This window comes from Candoia aspera, chromosome 4 (assembly GCF_035149785.1).
Source record: "Candoia aspera isolate rCanAsp1 chromosome 4, rCanAsp1.hap2, whole genome shotgun sequence".
NCBI lineage: Eukaryota > Metazoa > Chordata > Lepidosauria > Squamata > Boidae > Candoia > Candoia aspera.
The window spans coordinates 42,560,088-42,578,777 of record NC_086156.1 but is presented as its reverse complement, the minus strand read 5'-3'; the positions used below and the strand labels follow the sequence as shown (position 1 = coordinate 42,578,777).

Below are 18,690 nucleotides of genomic sequence, written 5' to 3'. Positions count from 1 at the left end.
TCTTTATCCAAACGTGTGTGTGTTTGCACCTGTAAATGTCTATATATGTAGAGGAACAAATAAACACAGTGGGATACAATCCCAGTGAGTTGTGTACTCTTAAATAATGATGATGCTCTTTGAGTCGACACTGACTTGATGGCACATAATCAATCCATTACTTATGAGACCATAGTGAGGAACTGAATACATCAAGTTGCTTCAGTAAATTAGAGAGAGGGTGACTGTTCTGATGCTGAAAAACCTGTTGCCCAACTGAAAATGACTTTCACATTTTTCTGCTAGAGTTATCTCACTTTCCTGTGGTCCAAGATGCCTCTATAGCAGTTTTGAGAATACTGTGCTGTTCTGAGCCCATCAAAATGTAGCACAAGGTAAAGAGTAGAGGCACAACTGGAAAAACTGTGGAATTGTCGCTGAATGAGTTGTCCTTTCTTAATCTTACTCTTTCTTACTTCTTTCTTAATCTTGCTGTAAAGAGCAGAATTGGAGGGAGGAACAATCTTCAATAGTGTCCACCTATTTGCTTTTAAATAGAAAGCAGTGTGGTAAGATGGAAAAGGGTTACAGGAATTAATTTACATGGTGCAATTTCTAATAACTTAATTTTTGCTGAGATACTGCTTTATTTTATATAAGCCTCCAAAGTAAATATCCAGTAATCAAAGGTGATTATGTAAATACATTATTGATTTTATTATGTGCTATCATGTCGATGTTGACTCTTAGCAACCACATAGATTTTCTCCAGGATAATCTGGAGTCCTCCAACCTGGAACTTCAGGACTTCCAACAGTAGCACCCAACTACTGCTGTCCTCTTCTTTTTCCTTCCATATTTCCCAACATTATAGAGTTCTCCAGGAAGCTAGGTCTTTGCATAACGTGTCCAAAGTAGGATAATTTGAACTTGGTCGTTTGTGCCTCGAATGACAACCCTAGGTTGATTTGTTTAAGGATCCATTTATTTGTTTTCTTGGCTGTCCATGGTATTCTTCGGAGTCTTTTATTTATTTTATTTATTTAAAGCATTTATATAGCTGTCCATCTTATATCAAACTCTGGGTGGCTTTGATGATTAGATAGGATAGATTATAGAAAGAAGTTAGTCATGTTGTAACCACAGGGGAAGAGGTAAATTTATAATTGTGCTTATAAGTGCTATAAAGAAGATCAGAAGCTACTTCTTTGTATCTTTTTTCTTTTCTTTTCTTTTTCTATTTTACCTTTTTTTCCTTTCTTGCACTTTTAGCTTTCTCTTTGCTTTCTTTCTTTCTTCTTTCTCTTTTCTTTTCTTTTCTTTTCTTTTTCTTTATATTAGTTTATATTAGTTTTTATCTTCCTTTTAAAAAAATCTTTAATATAAATTATTTTTTAAAAAATTGCCTCCCTACTCACTTTCCAAGTAATTTACAAAAGTTAATCTTAAAATTAAAACTATATTTTTATAGCATTTTTATAGTATACATCTTAAAGTCCTGAAGGCAATCTCTACTGTTTTTCATGATTCCCTTGGGGTTTTAGAGTCAAGGGAGAAACTCTCTAATATACTATATAAATATACTAATATTTATTAAGTATAATTGTGTTTAATAAAGTTATGTATGGACAACATAACAATACAGGAGATCTGGAATCTTGTCTGGTGAATAGTTTCTGCTTTTTAGCAAATAATTAGAATATCTTAAGGACATGGTTCATTATACACTTTGGGATAAATATCTCTTAATTGAGGATTGATTTATTCTAACACAAAGTGTGATGCTCCTGGGATGACTTTATAAAGCACACACATGGAAAAGAATAGAATAATCCACACAGCTTTTTAGAGACAGCATTAGGAACAACAATGTGTTGCAGAATGTCATTCTAATCAATGAATGGGAATAGGAAGAGCCAAAAAATTAAATGGTAGAGGTAAATTGGATCAGCTGCTCCTTAAAGATCTTAATCCAGACTAATCTTTTTCAAAGCCTGCATGACTGTTGTGTGAGCCCTAGAAAAGACATGGCTCTTTTAAGGAGCACCAACATGTATACTGAGGTGCCCATGCTGGATCCAAAGCAGCCTTGTTCACTTCTGATTTGTGTAATGCACACTTCTCTTATATGCCAAGAAACGACCCAGGGAGAACAGGAATTAGCTGGAAAAGAAGGCATTCAGTTTGGAAAAGCTATCTAAAGATTGTAAGCAGAGATAAAGACACAGAGATTGCAGACAGAGTTACAATATATAGATACAGAATTACAAAAGGTATTGTATAGAGATAGAGTTACAAAAGATACTGTTCTTTGATTGGATGTGTTAAACCAGTTTGTGAAGAGCAAACATGGTATCAGATATTTCAGCTTTGGTGATACCTCTCATCTGACATTCTACAGTTTTGATGCCTAGTGTGAAGCATTTTTCCCACTAGAGGCCTTTGATTTTAGTAGGTCTGATGGGCACCTGAGGTTTTCCCACTAGGAAATTGCTATCAGGAGGAGTGTGGAAGGAAAAACCCAAGGATGGGCTTGCATTTATGTCATAGGTAAAATGAATTTTTAAAATCATTATCTTTGTTGCTTTTGCTGTGGATGTCTTGGGAAAATTCATTGAATATTTTGTGCCCAAGAGAAACCTCACCATGTTTAGAAGGCAGGGGGAATATCCTTGAGGAACAGGAAGAAGAGCCACTACCAAGGCAACAGTCAGATACAAGTGGCCTGGGCCCAGGGTAATTATGTAATGTGAGTAAAAGTCTCAGACAAGTTCCTCTTTTAGTAACAGAATCTTGCAAGTCTGAATGCACTTCCCCCTTCCCTACCTTTATCTTTGTGTGAGCTAAGAAGTGCATTCAGGCTTGCAAGACTCTGTTACTAAAGCTTTGCAATGAAAGTAGTACTGACTTACATGGCATTGGTTTCCTAGTCTGGTCTACCTTGAAGTTCTGACACCGTGAGAGGATTTACTTTCATCATATGACACAGAAACATGGAGAATTTGCTACATGAGAAAGGAGATATAAGCGGGCTGCCAGAGAAAGGAGAACAAGCGTGGAAACAGCAAAAATGAAATTGTCAGGGTTGTGAGCACTTTAGGCAGCACTTCATTACAACAGTTACAGCTGACAAGGAACTCTGAACTGACTGAAGGCCATATTCAGACCAAGGAGGTTGCCCAATGCTTCCAGCCACTCAAACAAGAATGCTTTAAAATCGATAAAGAAATAGATGCAATTGTGAGTTTAGAATCAAAGGTGGGCCTCTGCTTTGTCACTACAGATTACTGCATACCTTGTAGGCTTTGGAGCAAAACTTTACATTGTCTGAAGTACTTAATTGTGTTGTTTATTCTTTCAGCCCCTCCCTGATCTTTGTGACTCTTTGTGTCCTTGTAAATTCCTTCTTGTGTCATCAGTAACAGTGTCTAGCCATCTTGTTTTCTGTCTCCCTCTTTTTTCAACTCTCTTTGATTTTTCCAAGTATCAGGATCTGCTCCAATGACACTTGCCTTCATGTTAGGTGCCCAAAATATTCAAGCTTTAGTTTCATTATTAGTGCTTCCAGTGCGCTGTCTACTTTTATGTTACAGTATATTGTACTGAATTATTGTTCCCCTTGCAGTCCAAGGTATTCTTAGCAATTTTCTCCAGCACCACAATTCAAAGGCATCAGTTTTTCTTTGTTCAATCTTTCTGAAGTCCAGCTTTCACAACTGGGAGAACCATGGCCTTGACAGTACATATTTGTTGTCAGTGTGATGTCTCTACACTTTAATGTTTTGTCCAGATCTGTCACAGTCATTCCCCAAAACAGCAGATATTTCTATTTCATGGTTACGATCACCATCCCTATGAATTTTTATGTCTGGGAAGATAAAGTTTGTAGTATTTCTTCTCTGCTTGTTTGCTTTCAGGTAGCATTGCCTGTGGCACAATCTTAATTTTTTGTTTCTTCTGTACTCTCTTCTTTCACCTTGACTAAGAGATTCTTTCGATCTTTCTCACTTCCGAAGTGATACCAGCAGCATATCTGTATTTGCTGATTTTTCTCCTAGCAGTTTTACTTTCAATTTCTTTTCTTCTACAGTAACATTTTTCACAATATATTCTGCATATCATTTAAATAAGGTGACAATATGCAACCTTGGCTAACAATTGCTTCCTGATTGATTGATTGATTGATCTGATTGATTATGATCAAGACAAGCACAAAAGCAGTATTTCTAATCATCATACAAATTCTTCAGTAGGCAGATGAAATGGCCGGGTAAACCCATGTGTTGAAGGGCTAGTCACATTTTTTTATGGTCTACACAGTCAGAAGCTTTAATATAGACATAGATATAGCCATCTTTTTGGAACTGCTTGGCCTTTTCCATTATACACTGGATATTAGCATTGTCATCTTGGGTGCCCCTGCCTCTTCTGAAAGTAGCTCGTACATCTGGCTGTTCTTGTTCCCTGTAATTTTGAAGTCTAGATTGCAAAATGTTGAGTGTTATCCTACTAGCAGCTTGTTCAGTAGTTTGAGCATTCTTCAGCACTAACCCTTTTGGGTACAGATATATAAATTGAACTTTTCCAGTTCCTTGGCCACTGCTGCATTTTGCTTACCTGCTTATAAACTGCATCATACTGCAAGCATTTAAACTGTTGGTATTCCACCCATTCCTGCAGCTCTACTTTACCGGTAATCTTATTTGATTTCATTCATTTTAGTTTTATTTTCTAGAACGTCTGCCTCTAACTATGTGTTCAAACTTACGATCAATTCTGTGATCACATCATTGATTTGGGGATATATTTTTGTACAGTTGGAACAAACATACAGAAGAATTGTACCCCCCAAAAAAATCCCAAGATGTTTACTGTAGAAAATTATAGTAATCAAGGGGAACTTTTGTGCAAAAATGGACACTAAAAAGACAAAGGCAAAAATCTTTTTTGTATAGCTCTTCTATGTATCCACACCATCTCTTATTCCCATTTGATGGTTATCCTCAGTTTCTCTGCATTGCTTATGTAGATATAACTCCTTACAAATTGTCCTCTATCTCTATTGCCTCTTGCTTTGTTCAGGTATTTTCAGGATACTAGCAGTAAGCCATTTTACCTTCTCTTGCTTTCTGATTTTCAGAGTATTTTTCTTTGCTTCCTTTAATGATGTCTTGGATTTCAATCCAGGGCTTTTAATTTGTAAAATCTGTTCTCGACCTTCACTGCATAATCACATTGACTTCTGCTGAGGACATAGCCTCTTGGTCTGATGTATTGTATCTGTTTTGTTTGAGTTGTAATTTTTCAAGAAGGAATCAGAGCCAGGTGTTGGTTTTGCAGGCCAAGGAGAGTTTCTCTGTCTTTGCTTATAGAGTATGTAATCATTCTGGTTTGGTGTCATCTTTTAGATTGAACTTTCTTGCAAGAACTCAATTGTTCTGCCTCCTGCTTCTTTTTATACATTAATAAAATATTTTAAAAGCATCTAGAATAATGGAAAATTTATAGTAATCAAGGGGAACTTTTGTATTTGTTTATTTTAATATTTTTCCATTATTCTAGATGCTATTTTACTTCCAACTTTAGCATCCAAGCCTCCTACAATTAATATGGCATCTTTTTTTGGTGGTGTGTCAACAAGGTATTACAAATTGCCAGCCAACTGTTCATCTTCCACTACCTCAGCATTTGTGATTGAAGCACAGATTTGGATCACTCCTGTATTGATTGGATTACCTTGTATTCAAACTGAGATTATTCTGTCTTTTTTTGCTAATATCTGTGGTGACTTTATTTCTGTGATTTTTTTTTTTTGTCTGAAGTAGAAGATCTGGTGTTCCTCTAATGTAAAGTGATCTATTCCAATTCATTTCAGTTTGCTAATTCACTGAACATCGATGTTCAATCTTGACGTTTTTGCTCTGACAACATGAGGCATGCCTTGGTTCATGGTGCTGGCATTCCACATACACTAATGATATGCATATCTTTGGAGCACTGAACTTTCCTCTATCTCTTTCCACATCAGTATCTGAATGTCCTTTTAGCTTTAATTCAGTCACACTGTAAGCACCAGTGCTATTCATGCTGTCCTCTGCTCTACCCCAATAGCTTTTTGGGTATTTTCAGGGGTGAGGGGTGGGGAGAGGCAGCCTCATCTTTCAGTATCATGTTAACACATTGATATTGTCATGATTGCCTTTCAGATCATTTTAGTCTGGACTGTCTTTATGGTTTTATGTTCTAAATGTTTGGGGGGAGGGCTTGTATGCTGCCCAGAGTCCATCGGAGTTGGGTGGCTATAAACAAATTCGAATGACTCACTGAATGAATGAATGCTGACATGGACCAACTCTATTTACCTTCTCAGCCCAGACAATACAAGACAGGTGCTTCCATCCATTGAGTCCAAATAAATAAATAACTGTATATTCTTCCAACTTTTCCAAATAAGATGGAAGGTTCTCTTTTGGAAGTATCTTTCTCAAATGTGAGTTTTTAGTAGAAAATGAGGCTTTTGTTGTTTATTTGTTCAGTCGCTTCCGACTCTTCGTGACTTCATGGACCAGCCCACGCCAGAGCTTCCTGTCGGTCGTCCACACCCCCAGCTCCCCCAGGGACGAGTCCGTCACCTCTAGAATATCATCCATCCATCTTGCCCTTGGTCGGCCCCTCTTCCTTTTGCCCTCCACTCTCCCTAGCATCAGCATCTTCTCCAGGGTGTCCTGTCTTCTTCTTATGTGGCTAAAGTATTTCAGTTTTGCCTTTAATATCATTCGCTCAAGTGAGCCGTCTGGCTTTGAGAATGAGGGAGGGTAGCAGATTAATTGGTCTCCGTCTTATCCGTGACTGTAATATGTTGCTCCCATTGAAATCTGTGGCAGATTTATTTTACATCAATATGCAAAATGGTTGGTTATGCACATTGATCATTCAGTTCAGATCATCTGTAGCATAATAGTCACAGTCCAAAGAATAACAGCATCACAAAAATCCATGAAGTATATAGAAGACGAAATTTCAAAAATCCACTGAATGCTAGAGAGAAATGTTCCAGTTGAAATAGAATATTTGCCTTGCTTGCATTTTGGAGCAAGGCTTATGCAAGGAACTTCAAATCCCATAAATTTTCATAAGTCATGCCAGCCAGACTGCTACTTACATGTGGAAATCAGTACCGTTCTTCACAGAGTATTACTTTGTGTATATTTTAAGGAAAAAAGCCAGAGCCTAAAGAAAATACTCTATGAAAGATGGAATTTAAGCTGTTTTTCTTATGATGTACACGATGTACACTTCCATTTGTGTTCTTTATTTACTGCAGTGCAGCCTTTTCTGAACTGGTATCCTCCAAATGTTTTAGGATTGTAATTCCCAGAATTTTCCACTTGGTGCCACCTTTATCTTGAAGGAGAATTCTGAAAATTGCACTCTCACAGCTGGAAAACACCAGCTGGCAAAGCTGCTGTCATGTTTAATTATGTCTTGGTTTGGATCTGGAACATTGTATGGAGAGGGGGAAATCCTAATCCATACCATACCATATTGGGGCATACAGTAACTGAGCTGCAAAAATCCAGTTGTCCAGTAGAGAGAGAGAATGCAGATTTCCACATTCTATATGCATGGTGCCTAAATTCAGCCTTTTTTAAAAAAAAAAGCTTCGGAGCCGTTTTTAAATTTTTCCAGAGAGGTTTTTAAAGAAAGCAAACTCATGTCAGGGACTGTGCTGAATTTTTCTAAACAGAATGTCAGGATTGGGCTTGACTGTTCTTGAAAAATGGAAGGTACAGAAAGAAGACATGGGTGTCAGTATCACATCCTTTACTGATTCTTTTCCTTAGCTTTGAGCATCCTAGGAATTTCTAGGAAATTCCTATTGACATTTCAATAATGTCATGCTAAACAAAAAAGTTTAAATTGATGTCTTTGTTAATGTTTTTCTTTAGATCTGCCTAAAAATAGAAGAACAGTATTGTTACAATTCTTTAATTCCGACTACTTTACAAATCTGGAGGGTGGTATGCCAGATGGTAGTTCAGGTAATGATAATCATAATTTTGAATAACAGAGACTCATTCCAAGTCTCTCTGGGGACATTTGTTTTTCTACAATGGAATGGTGTCAGTTTTTTAAATAGCTAGTCATTAGCTAGATCAAATAATGTATCGCTTCTCACTAAATGTACATTTTCCACATTGCATTATGATTTTTATTCCCCTAGAGGAAAAGGACAAAAACTCATCCAGATACTAACAAAGTATTGAGAGAGTTTTTAAAAACCCTTTTGAGATGACATGCTGCCATTTAATTCCTCTCTGGATGCAGGGAAATCACTCAGCAGATGGTGAAAAAGCTTTTTTTCACTGAACGTTGTTTTAACCCCATACTCCACAGATGAGACTTGAGTCAACTATCTTGTCATTATTTTTCTTTTAAAAAATTAAATAGATTGATACTAAATTGATTGTGCTGTTTGTCTTTTGGATTGGTCTGAGATGTTGAAATATCCTTTACTACAACAATAAATATTGCTGATGATGATAATTTATAGAAATCTGTCCATTTGCAGTCTGCTTTATAAGATTGCTCTTTTTGGTTTCCACAATCCTCTTGTAAGTTGAAGGCATTGACTGTGAAGAGCCAGTGTATTAAAATGTATAGAACATCATTACTCAACTTTAGGCCTGCCAGATGTGTTGTACTAAAACTGCTTGAGTTTCCAGCTATTATGATAGTAAGTAGTAGCCATTTGGGAGGGTTTTAAGTTGGGGAAGGCTGAAATAGAGGTTGGACGGGCACAAAGGAGATATTGGTTCATCTGGCCGAGGAATGGCATTAACCAGTAACGGTAACTCTGTTCAGATGTTAGGACTTGGGTCTCCAGCAAGGAACCTGCCCTTCATTTTTACCAGACTCCAAACCTATCTGATACTACAAGTAGTCCTCGACTTACAATCACAATTGGAACCAGAATTTCTGTTGCTAAGCAAGGTGGTCATAAACCATGACCACATTGTTTAGCAATGGCAATCCCTGCAGTTCCAGTTACTGTCGTTAACTGAATCCCATGGTGGTTAGGTGAGGCAACTTCCTGCTGGCTTCCCACAACCAAAGTCAGTGGGGAAGCTGGCAGGAAGTTGCAAGTCCCAAGCAGACGGGTAAGTGGCTGTTGCCGGGTGGGGGAATAAGGGGGTGCAGGGGAGGGTGCAAGGTGGTGCAAGAGAGGCACCGCATGGGTCAGGGAGGGTGTGCGAGAGGCACCCTGCGGGTTGGGTAGGGTGTGTGGGGGTGCATGAGAGATGTCATGGGGGTTGGGAAGGGTGCACTATAGTGCATTGCAGGTCTGGGAGGGTTTGGGGTGTGCGCGAGTGGCCGGTGTGGCACAAGCACACAGGGCTGTGGAGAGCGTGCCGGTGGGGAAGACTTACCCAACGACTTGCAACCTTCCCTACCAGCTTCCCCATTAACTTTCTGGGGAAGCCGGCAGGGAAGGTTGCAAATAGTGATCATGTGATTGCAGGGTACTTGGCAACCGCTACTAAGTGCAAATGGGTTGCCAAGCACCCAGGTCGTGATCACATGACCATGGGATGCAATGACGGCCATAACTCCAAGGACCAGTCATAACCACATTCATTCAGCACTGTCGTAACTTTGAATGGTCGCTGAACAAATGATTGTAGGTTGAGGACTACGTGTAGGCAAATTGAGATTATGAGAGCATTCTAGGAGACTAGAGGAAGTGGTGCAGAGTGATCTGTTTTGTCTTCTAATGTATGAATGTTAGAAGTAGAATAGAAGCCTCCCTATAGCAAAGGAGAGCTTGGGATTTGTGGCTTGCGGCGGGGAGGTTGCTTGCGCAAGGATTTTATTTATTTATTTATTTATTTATTTAATAAATTGATATGGCCGCCCATTTCATATGCCTGACTCTGGGCAGCTAGCAGTTACATTGTCTCCTACCCCTTATTCATGTGTTCATGTGCATCCAAATAAGCCTTATTTCTTAGCCTGATTTATCTGGCAGGCAGTTGTGTTCTGTGGAATTGTTGCATGCTTTTCTGACTCCAAATCCAATAGGTGTATCTGGTTATTTGAATGAATGAATAACTGCATTACTTCTTATACAGGGAATTTTGTAACCATTAATTTACATAATTGTTCAACTCTGCAGGACCTAGAACAGTCCAGAGAGCATGTTTTGTATGTAGTCGACCCCACTTTACATCCTTGCAGTGGCATCTGCAAGGGGATTCAAAGTCTGCAAAATGGTGGTGTGGCATCACAAACCAAGCCCTGCCCTTTTTGTATGTCCATTAACATGGCATGAACCTACAAAAAGGGTGGTGTTTAGATAGTGATGCTGCACCCACCATCTTGCAGATTTTGGCACTCATCCCCTTGGATGCTTCTGCATCCATAGCATCTCTAGTTGCAGAGCTGGGGAAGGCCTCTTGAAAAGATATATCTAGTGATGATATATACCACAGGAAGAGGTGGACGGAAAATCTGTTCTGTATATGCATAGTCATATATTAAAGTAATCAGCCCAAAGCACGTAACGGAGACACTAAACTGCTTCAGTGTTCACTCTGGCAGTGGCTGATTTTTTTCCCCAAATCACACAAGGAATAACTTATGGAAGCTGCTTTGAGGCTATGCACAATAGAGTAGGAAGAATCTTCCAGGTGTACAAGATGCATAAATAAAATGTAATAGTGAGCCAAACGAAAAACACTTACCTTGCCTCTGAACGGGCCATAAGGTAAATGCTACCTAAACTTTTGGGCTGTTTTCAAAAACTGATCACTGCAATAATCCACAGAACGGGTTAGCATGGTATAAATAACTACTTTGAGGTTGTTTCAATCAAGATACTTCATATTAGAGTCCTCATAACAACCTAAGCTGATAAAATGCCAGCCGTTGTGGCCATCTGTGACTCTAGCAGCAACATTAGACCTAAGAGCATTTCAAATTATGTGCCTGATACTTTAGGGATGATGCAACCCCCTTTAAAATAGGAGAGGCACGAGGGCTGTGCAATTGAAATTGAAAAGTCTGTTAATTTTGAGTCAGAAATAATTTTTTCCAACCTTACTGGAAGTGTTCTTACAGTGTTCCAAGCTGTTCCAACCATTCGGGAACATTTTAACCTCAAAAGGCTCTGTTATGAGTTCCGAACAGGTGCTTTGAGCTTGTAATGGACTGTTGGAACAGTGTTGGAACATTTTCAGTAAATGAATCTTGGAACAGAACATTGTGAACTCAAAATGGACCATATTGAGCTTGAGACGTTTTGTTTTGCACATCTCCAATAAACGCCAAGAGTTAAAACTACTCACTACTCAGTTCATTAATACTCAGTGCATTACCCTGCCCCATCAGTGGGTTCACTTCTCATCCTCAGATAACCTCTCCTATTAGCTTCATAGATACTGAAAACATGAGAAATTCATTCCAGTTCAGACTGCTGATGAAGAAGGGTAAAATGTTGATCCACTCAGCAGGCTTTTTATCATAGCATGAAAGTCTCCTTAATAAACGTATTTGTCCTTTTGGACTTGAAACATCTGTTTCTAGACATTAAAGGGCTTGATTCTATTTAAATATTTATGCTCTGTTCAGTATAATACCCCACTGAATGAACCCAAGGATTCTAACCAAAGTTTCCTCCAAACTTTCCCTACAATTATACAGTATCTCACTGAGAAGAAAGGCACCAGTGTCATCTGCAGCAAACTGCAATGGCATCACAATATCCACACATGCAGCAACATCATCATGTACATGCCACCCTTAAACACTTGTGTCTTGACATCTGACACAACTACCTAAGTCGTAACTGCATCACACATTTCCTCATTTCCCCCATCCCCCACAGATGCCCATGGAAAGCACTTGGGGGGGAATCTGGGGTATGCAGTGTCTGCCAAGTCAAAGCTATTGTCTATGGAACTATGATTGAAAATATCTACGCCAATATGACCACACACACCTCCTAAGCAGCACTGACTGGGCAAATACAGAGACATCAATTTCTTCCTTTAATAACATCCAGTAGCTCTGAGAAAGTGGAAGTGATTAATTGCAATTTGACAACCACATTTATCTCTCCATTTTGTTGTAGGATACAGCACAAGGGAAACTCTGTTTGCAGTCATGTGCAGCGGTAATTTATTAGTGGTTTAAGGATGTGGGCCCAGAACAAATTCTAGACAAAAGAAAAACATGTTTGGGTTTTTACAGTCTGCCTTGGCAAAAGGACCAAAGCTGTGCTTGGGAGTGCCAACATTTGATGTTGCATTTGTTCTAGTCAGGTGACAGCTAACAAATGACCCTAGTTTGGTTTTAATTACTGCAAAAGAAGAAAGGCTGTATATTCATCTGCAATCAGCTTCACAAAATAAAGTATTAAAGGGAAATATTATATATGTATGTGTATGTATGTGTGTATATATATATGTATGTATGTATGTATGTATGTATATTTCAAATTTCTATCACTGCCCATCTCTCCCGAAAAGGGAACCATATCCGTGGTATTTTACTCATCTGCATGATTTTTTAAAGCAGATAAATAAAGGGCACAGATTTGGAATCACAAAATAATGCCTTTGGTAATTGTTATCAATTGTGAGGATAGAAGCCAAAGTTTGGTGCAAGATCTCTGTCTGGAGTAACATTAGCCTTCATTTCTTCTTGTTTTAACCTTCTGCTGTATATTGGCTGTTGAGTAGATGCTTCTATTTGAAATTTGACTATTTGAAATTTGACATCTGTTTTCGATTTTTAAAGTGGTGTACTGGCCTACATTCTGTAGAATATATTTAAGAACCTTGTGCTGGGAAAAAGAACTAGCTTGGGAACCTGCCAATATTTTCTCACAGCTGGGCAAGATACTTCTTAGTCCATCTCTGATTTTTGTGCAGTGTTTCTTAGAATCTTAGCACTAATGTGATTCGCAACAGAAAACCTTGTAAAATTCGGTCGGTCCTTTTTTTTTTTAATGTGGTCACATTTTGTCGTAAAGTATTTGAGATCCTACTTTGTCAGTGCTTAGGACCATGGAAAGCTGGGCAATTCAAATAGGCCAGTGACATTTGCAGACACAAGAGGATGGGTAATTCAATTTTTTTTCCAGGTATGTTAATTTTTTTTCAAGCACTGCAACTAGCCATACATTAATTAACAGAACACACTGTGTGCATCTTTTTGAAATATATCCAAGGAAGTTCCGGGGAGTTTAATAGCCTGCAATCTGAGAATCTTCTGAACCTCCACTTGTCTTGCAACAGCAGCCATCCTCACAGTCTCTCTTTTGCTTGCATTATTTCCTGAATTAGAATTCAGCTGGACAATTCTGACTGCACATCCACTTTGATGATATAATATTCATTTTAGCCATACGCTTGATTTACGCTTGTGTTCTCCTGGGTTTTATAATTAATATCCAGACAGCCTATGATAAAAGACTAAATAAAAATTATATTTACTATAAGGACAAATAGGAACAGAGACAAATTGAAATGAAAATTATGGATGCTTTTTTGGTTTGAAATGTATTTTAAGGCAATTGAGTGTTACACATTAATGGGGTGGGGAGATATTTATTTATTTATTTATTTATTTATTTATTTATTAAATTTATCCACTGCCCACTCTCGTTCAATGATGACTCTGGGAGGCTAACAATAAATAAAAGAATAAAAATTCATTATACAATATAATATAATAAATAGAAAATATAACATATAAAATATAAAATCCAAGATGGTCATGATGGAATTTACAGGGGCCACATCATGGCACCAGCCACCTCCACAATCTACTATCCTCCCTCTCGCCCCAAGTGAGGTGGCAAAGCCAGGTCTTAACTCCCTTTCTAAAGGCCGGGAGAGTGGGGGCCAGCCTCATCTCTAGGGGTAAGTTATTCCAAAGGGCAGGAGCCACGGCAAAGAAGGCCCTCCTCCTGGACCCTGCCAATTGGCAATCCTTCATGGACAGGGTCCGTAACATGCCCTCTTTGCCTGACCGGGTGGGATGGGTTGATGTAATGGGGGTGAGGCAGTTCCTCAAGTAACCTGGACCCATGCCATGTAGGGCTTTAAAGGTGATAACCAACACCTTGAATTGGACCCAGAAGCAAACTGGTTCCCAATGCAGCTTGCGCAGCAATAGTGTTATATGTGCCCTCCTTGGGGCTCCTAAGACTGCTCACGCAGCTGCATTCTGTACTAGCTGTAGCTTCTGGATACTCTTCAAGGGTAGCCCCATGTAGAGTGCATTGCAGTAGTCTATGCGGGAGGTGACCAGGGCATGAGTGACTGTTCAGAGAGACTCCCGATCCAGGAAGGGGCGTAGCTGGCGCACCACATGAAGCTGTGCAAAGGAGACCCTGGCCACAACTGCCACCTGCTCCTTGAGCAGGAATTGTGAGTCCAGGAGAACCTCCAGGTTCCACACCGGGTCTGTCTGGGGCAGTGCAACCCCATCCAGAACCAAAGAAGACAAAGTCCTGGATATGGAAGAGCCATTAACCCACAGCCACTGTGTCTTACCAGGGTTCAGCTGAAGCCTGTTGTTCCCCATCCAGACCCCTTCAGCCTCCAGGCACCAAGAAAAGGGGTGCCTGGTCACAGCATCACTTACGTGATATATGGTTTGATATACTGGAAAATATATTGTGAGTGTCTAACATTTATATAAAAATTAATTTTTTTAGGCTTTATCAAGTGAAATGTATTTTGAACATGTTGCAAGAGAGATGCAACGCTATTAAGTCAAATTGGGAAGCATCTTATTTCTTGTAGAGATCATGAAGCAGACTGCCGCTGGCTTTTTCAGACCTAGAAAATGAGTGCAAAATGAAAGTCAGCAGTGTATTTGCTCTTTGCAAAGAAGCACCTCAGAGCATGTTGAAGAAATATGGCAAGTATTTATTTTCTAAATACCTACTTGTCAAGCTATGATTTTCAGCAGAGCTCGGGAAGAGTTTGATTTTGGTTCTCTTGGGTGAATTTCTTTGCTGTGATTTTAACAGAGCTGCACTGCTGGCCTTTATGAACCGCAGGGCCTCCATGTGAGGTTGGACTATAAATTCCTTTATTCCCTAGTTGGGGAAGACCATACTGTGTTGCAAATACATCCTTGAATGTGCCCACCATATGTAGGCATAAAACATACTTCTGAACAAGTGTGTGGGGAAGGAACATAGATTGAACCAAGTGATACCCAATTCTGAATAAACTTGCTACTTGTTATTAAGAGATTATGTTTATAAAATGAAAGATGCCAGAGAGTGAAGAGTGCGTGTTTGACCTATCCCATGTCTTGATCCAGCCCTTTCCTCTTATCACAGAAACCGCAGCTCTTAGGCCATGGTGATGGAAAGGCACCAACGTATGTGCTTAGAATAGCCTTTTTCTCTTTTATTAACTTTGCTTATTCTAGTGCTGGGTTTGGTAATCGAACTCCTGTAATTCCTTTTCTTGTTGTTATTACTCAAGTTGTTCTACATTCACTACATTAACTGATTGGGGGACTACTTAATATTATTCAGTTTCCTTTTAATTTTTAAAAAGAATGACAAAAGAGGCAGCGCAACAGAAAGTTATATTAGTCATTACATAATCATTCTTTCAAAATAAAAAAGACAACCAAATAAACTGGGCTGAGTTTGGTAACATAAAGCTGTATATATGAATAATTGTGTGCCACTAGTGTTTGAAGATAGGTGTTGATTTCTCTCCATAAGGTTGCACCAGTCTGTGCTTTTTCGGTGTTGCTATTTTTAACCGTTTTGTTATACTTTCTCCTTTTTTATATCAAATATCCCCGTAAGTTTTATTGAAGGGCTTAGAACAAAAATGAAACACACCAGTGAATTGGGCTCCTTTGGTCTTTGGCCAGATCCAGTGTTGCGTTCCTTATCTACTTAAATAGCTAGTGTTGGGTACACAAAGCTATTATCACATAACACTGTTTATATGTGGATGGGAGGCCAATTGATCAACTGACCATGTCAGCGTATACCCAATGTATAAGGAATTTTACTGTGTGAATGAGATAATGCCAAGGCTGTTGTACAGCTGAGAGCACTAAGTAATTAGCGTGGAAGGATCACGAGATGTTATTGCCAGCGCCTATAAAGTGACTCAGCACCTATCATTGTATATATAAGTAGTACAGATGAACAGTACTGTGTTGGGGATAGTGTTAGCTGGTGTTGAGTGTTACTGTGTTACTGTGTGAAGGAACTTGCTGTGTATATTTGCTGTGTAAGAATTAACTTGTATATTGCTGTATATAGTAAAGATTGTAAGTAGTTACAGAACCAGTCTCAAGCTGATTTCTTCCAGCGCTTCTTGAAGATTGCAGTGCAGGCACGGCTTCAACAGACCAGTCAGTCAGTCAACAAGTGGGGTTTTCATGTGAAGGAGTCGCCAGTGGAATGGGAAGATTCAATGGACCACTGCACATGGGGTTAACTTTTTTTTAAGCTAGTCCAACCCTAAAGGTTCTTAATATAATTTTCATGAAACCATGCACATCTATGTTTTTATATTTTATATATATGTTTCCCCTCTTCTTCCTTTATTTTTGATTCTTAACATCATATACTAATGTTTCTTTGCCAATTACTATTCTGAATGCATATCTCAATTCTTTATTTCAGATTGCACCCACCATTAAAGAGAGGATGATGAAAAAGGGAAGCATGATGCTGGGTTATCAACCTCATCATGGAAAAGTTAATTTCTTCCGCCAGGTCATCATTAGTCCCCAGGTGATCCGTGAAGACATGGACTTCCTGCTTGATGAGATTGATTCACTCGGGAAAGACTTGTAGTTGATGCTCCCCAACACTAGGTGCAGCTCCTGTGTGTAGAGTTTATAGACTAAAAAACTTAGTGGCATATGTTATTAGACCTTGTGATACACATAAAAATGCTCAGTTGGCTGGGCAAATGGTGGGCAAATGGAAGTCTGATTTTCTGCCATTCTAATAAACAGGTAATGACTTTTTGAAAGAGGCATTTTGTATCTCTAGACTGCAAGATGAAACATTTCTTAATCAGTAAGATGAGTATCTAATTTAATTCCTATAACTGAACTGAGTGCAATTACGTCATTGATGTAGTAGAGCTAAGTGTGACTTACTGAGTATTAAATGAAAGAATGTCATACATGTTGTGAAATTTAAAAGTTAAAGGGAATTTTATCATAATAGGGTAATGTACAAATGTTACCAAATGTGCTGCCCTTTAGAAAAATGAAGTGTTATATGAGCAATTGGATACTTGTCATCAATCACACATTTTTCCTGAAAACATTCATATTTTTGCATAGAGATCAACAGAGATCTATACTGAAGATTATACAACCTCTCCTACCTTTGAATAATTAATCTCATGTAGCAGGCTTTTCCATTGATAGATTAGGATTACATCCTCTATTATTCCAAGCAGCATGGTTAAAAATTGTGCTGGCTGGGAATACTGGGAATTATATTCTCATCCCCCATCTGGAGGACTTCAGGATGAGATAAACTGCATTATAACTTCTGAATCATGTCTACAATGCTAAAATTGCAGCAAGGTCTTCCTTAAGCATTTCAGAAGCATATTTGAGTTTTAAAAATTTTATGTGTGTATGTACACATGTAGGTCTTAGTTGTGTTTTTTATTCAGTGTAGCTATTTAAAATAAGGTTTATGGCACTGATTCATCACCATGTGTGTGATAATATAAAAACCATCGTTTACCTACCTTAATATAAACTTGTTGGAAACTACACTAAAGGCAGTATAATGCCGGGATAGAGACCAAAGAACCACACTGAGATCAGAAGAATTAGCTCTAGTGTTTATTGTTCTACTCTGCAAGACAAAATCCTGCTAAACTGAAAAGGTACCAGCAAATCCTGCTATAAAACCCCAGAAAGCTGAGGCAGGTCTCTTCTGGTCCTGGTGACTGGAAACGGAAGAGATTCAGTACTGTGTGTGCACCTTTCCCCCTGGGGAAAAGAGGCCCCCCTCCTCTTCACCAGCAATCTCCATAACATAAAAGTACATAATAATTTGAAATATGTTTATAATATTCAAATAGAGACATAGTTAAATGGTAAATAGGTTTGTGAAGATGGAAAGGCGTATAATATTTTCCCCCTATTTAATTGTTCTTTGCACTACTTTTTAACAAACCTATTTGTCATTCATGATCTTATTTTATTACTTTATGTAGGGCTTCTGCTATATTTGCTCATTTAAATGTTGAAGTTACATTTGAAGCATGATATAATACTTAATTTAGTAAAGCCCTGTGTTGTTTATTTCTGCTTTCAGAGTTATGTCATATATATAGTGCATAAAAGAATTGTCTAGATTCAGCACTATAGAGATATTCCTTGTAGCAGCATATTTCAGCTTAACAAGAACACCACTCCTATGTTTTTAGTTGACTGTTTGAATTAAATGCTTTATGATAAATGCTTTATCAAAAAGTGCCTGATCACTCAACCCGCTGCAGCACAACCAACAAAAGCTATGAAAACAATTACACTGCCATACATCAGAAACATCTCGGAAACTACTAACAGACTGTTACAACCACACGGCATCACTGTAGCACACAAACCAACTCAAGCCCTCCAAAACATCCTAAGGAACCCAAAAGACCCAGTAGCCCAAGAAGAAAAAACAGGAGT

General features: G+C 38.6%; 1 protein-coding gene and 1 long non-coding RNA gene across 2 annotated transcripts in view; one reads left to right on the top strand and one right to left on the bottom strand.

Annotated features, from left to right (window-relative positions):
- The window catches only part of GADL1 (glutamate decarboxylase like 1), a gene marked incomplete at its 5' end in the record, with an annotated part of 88,595 nt that extends 70,295 nt beyond the window's left edge, over nucleotides 1-18,300 (top strand). The window contains one exon of the mRNA XM_063301836.1: nucleotides 16,661-18,300. Coding sequence (XP_063157906.1) covers nucleotides 16,661-16,834 — 174 coding nt within the window. The remainder of the gene's footprint in view (nucleotides 1-16,660) is intronic.
- Nucleotides 1-18,690, bottom strand: part of LOC134497916 (uncharacterized) — an 854,438-nt gene that overhangs the window by 602,077 nt on the left and 233,671 nt on the right. The window lies entirely within an intron of this gene.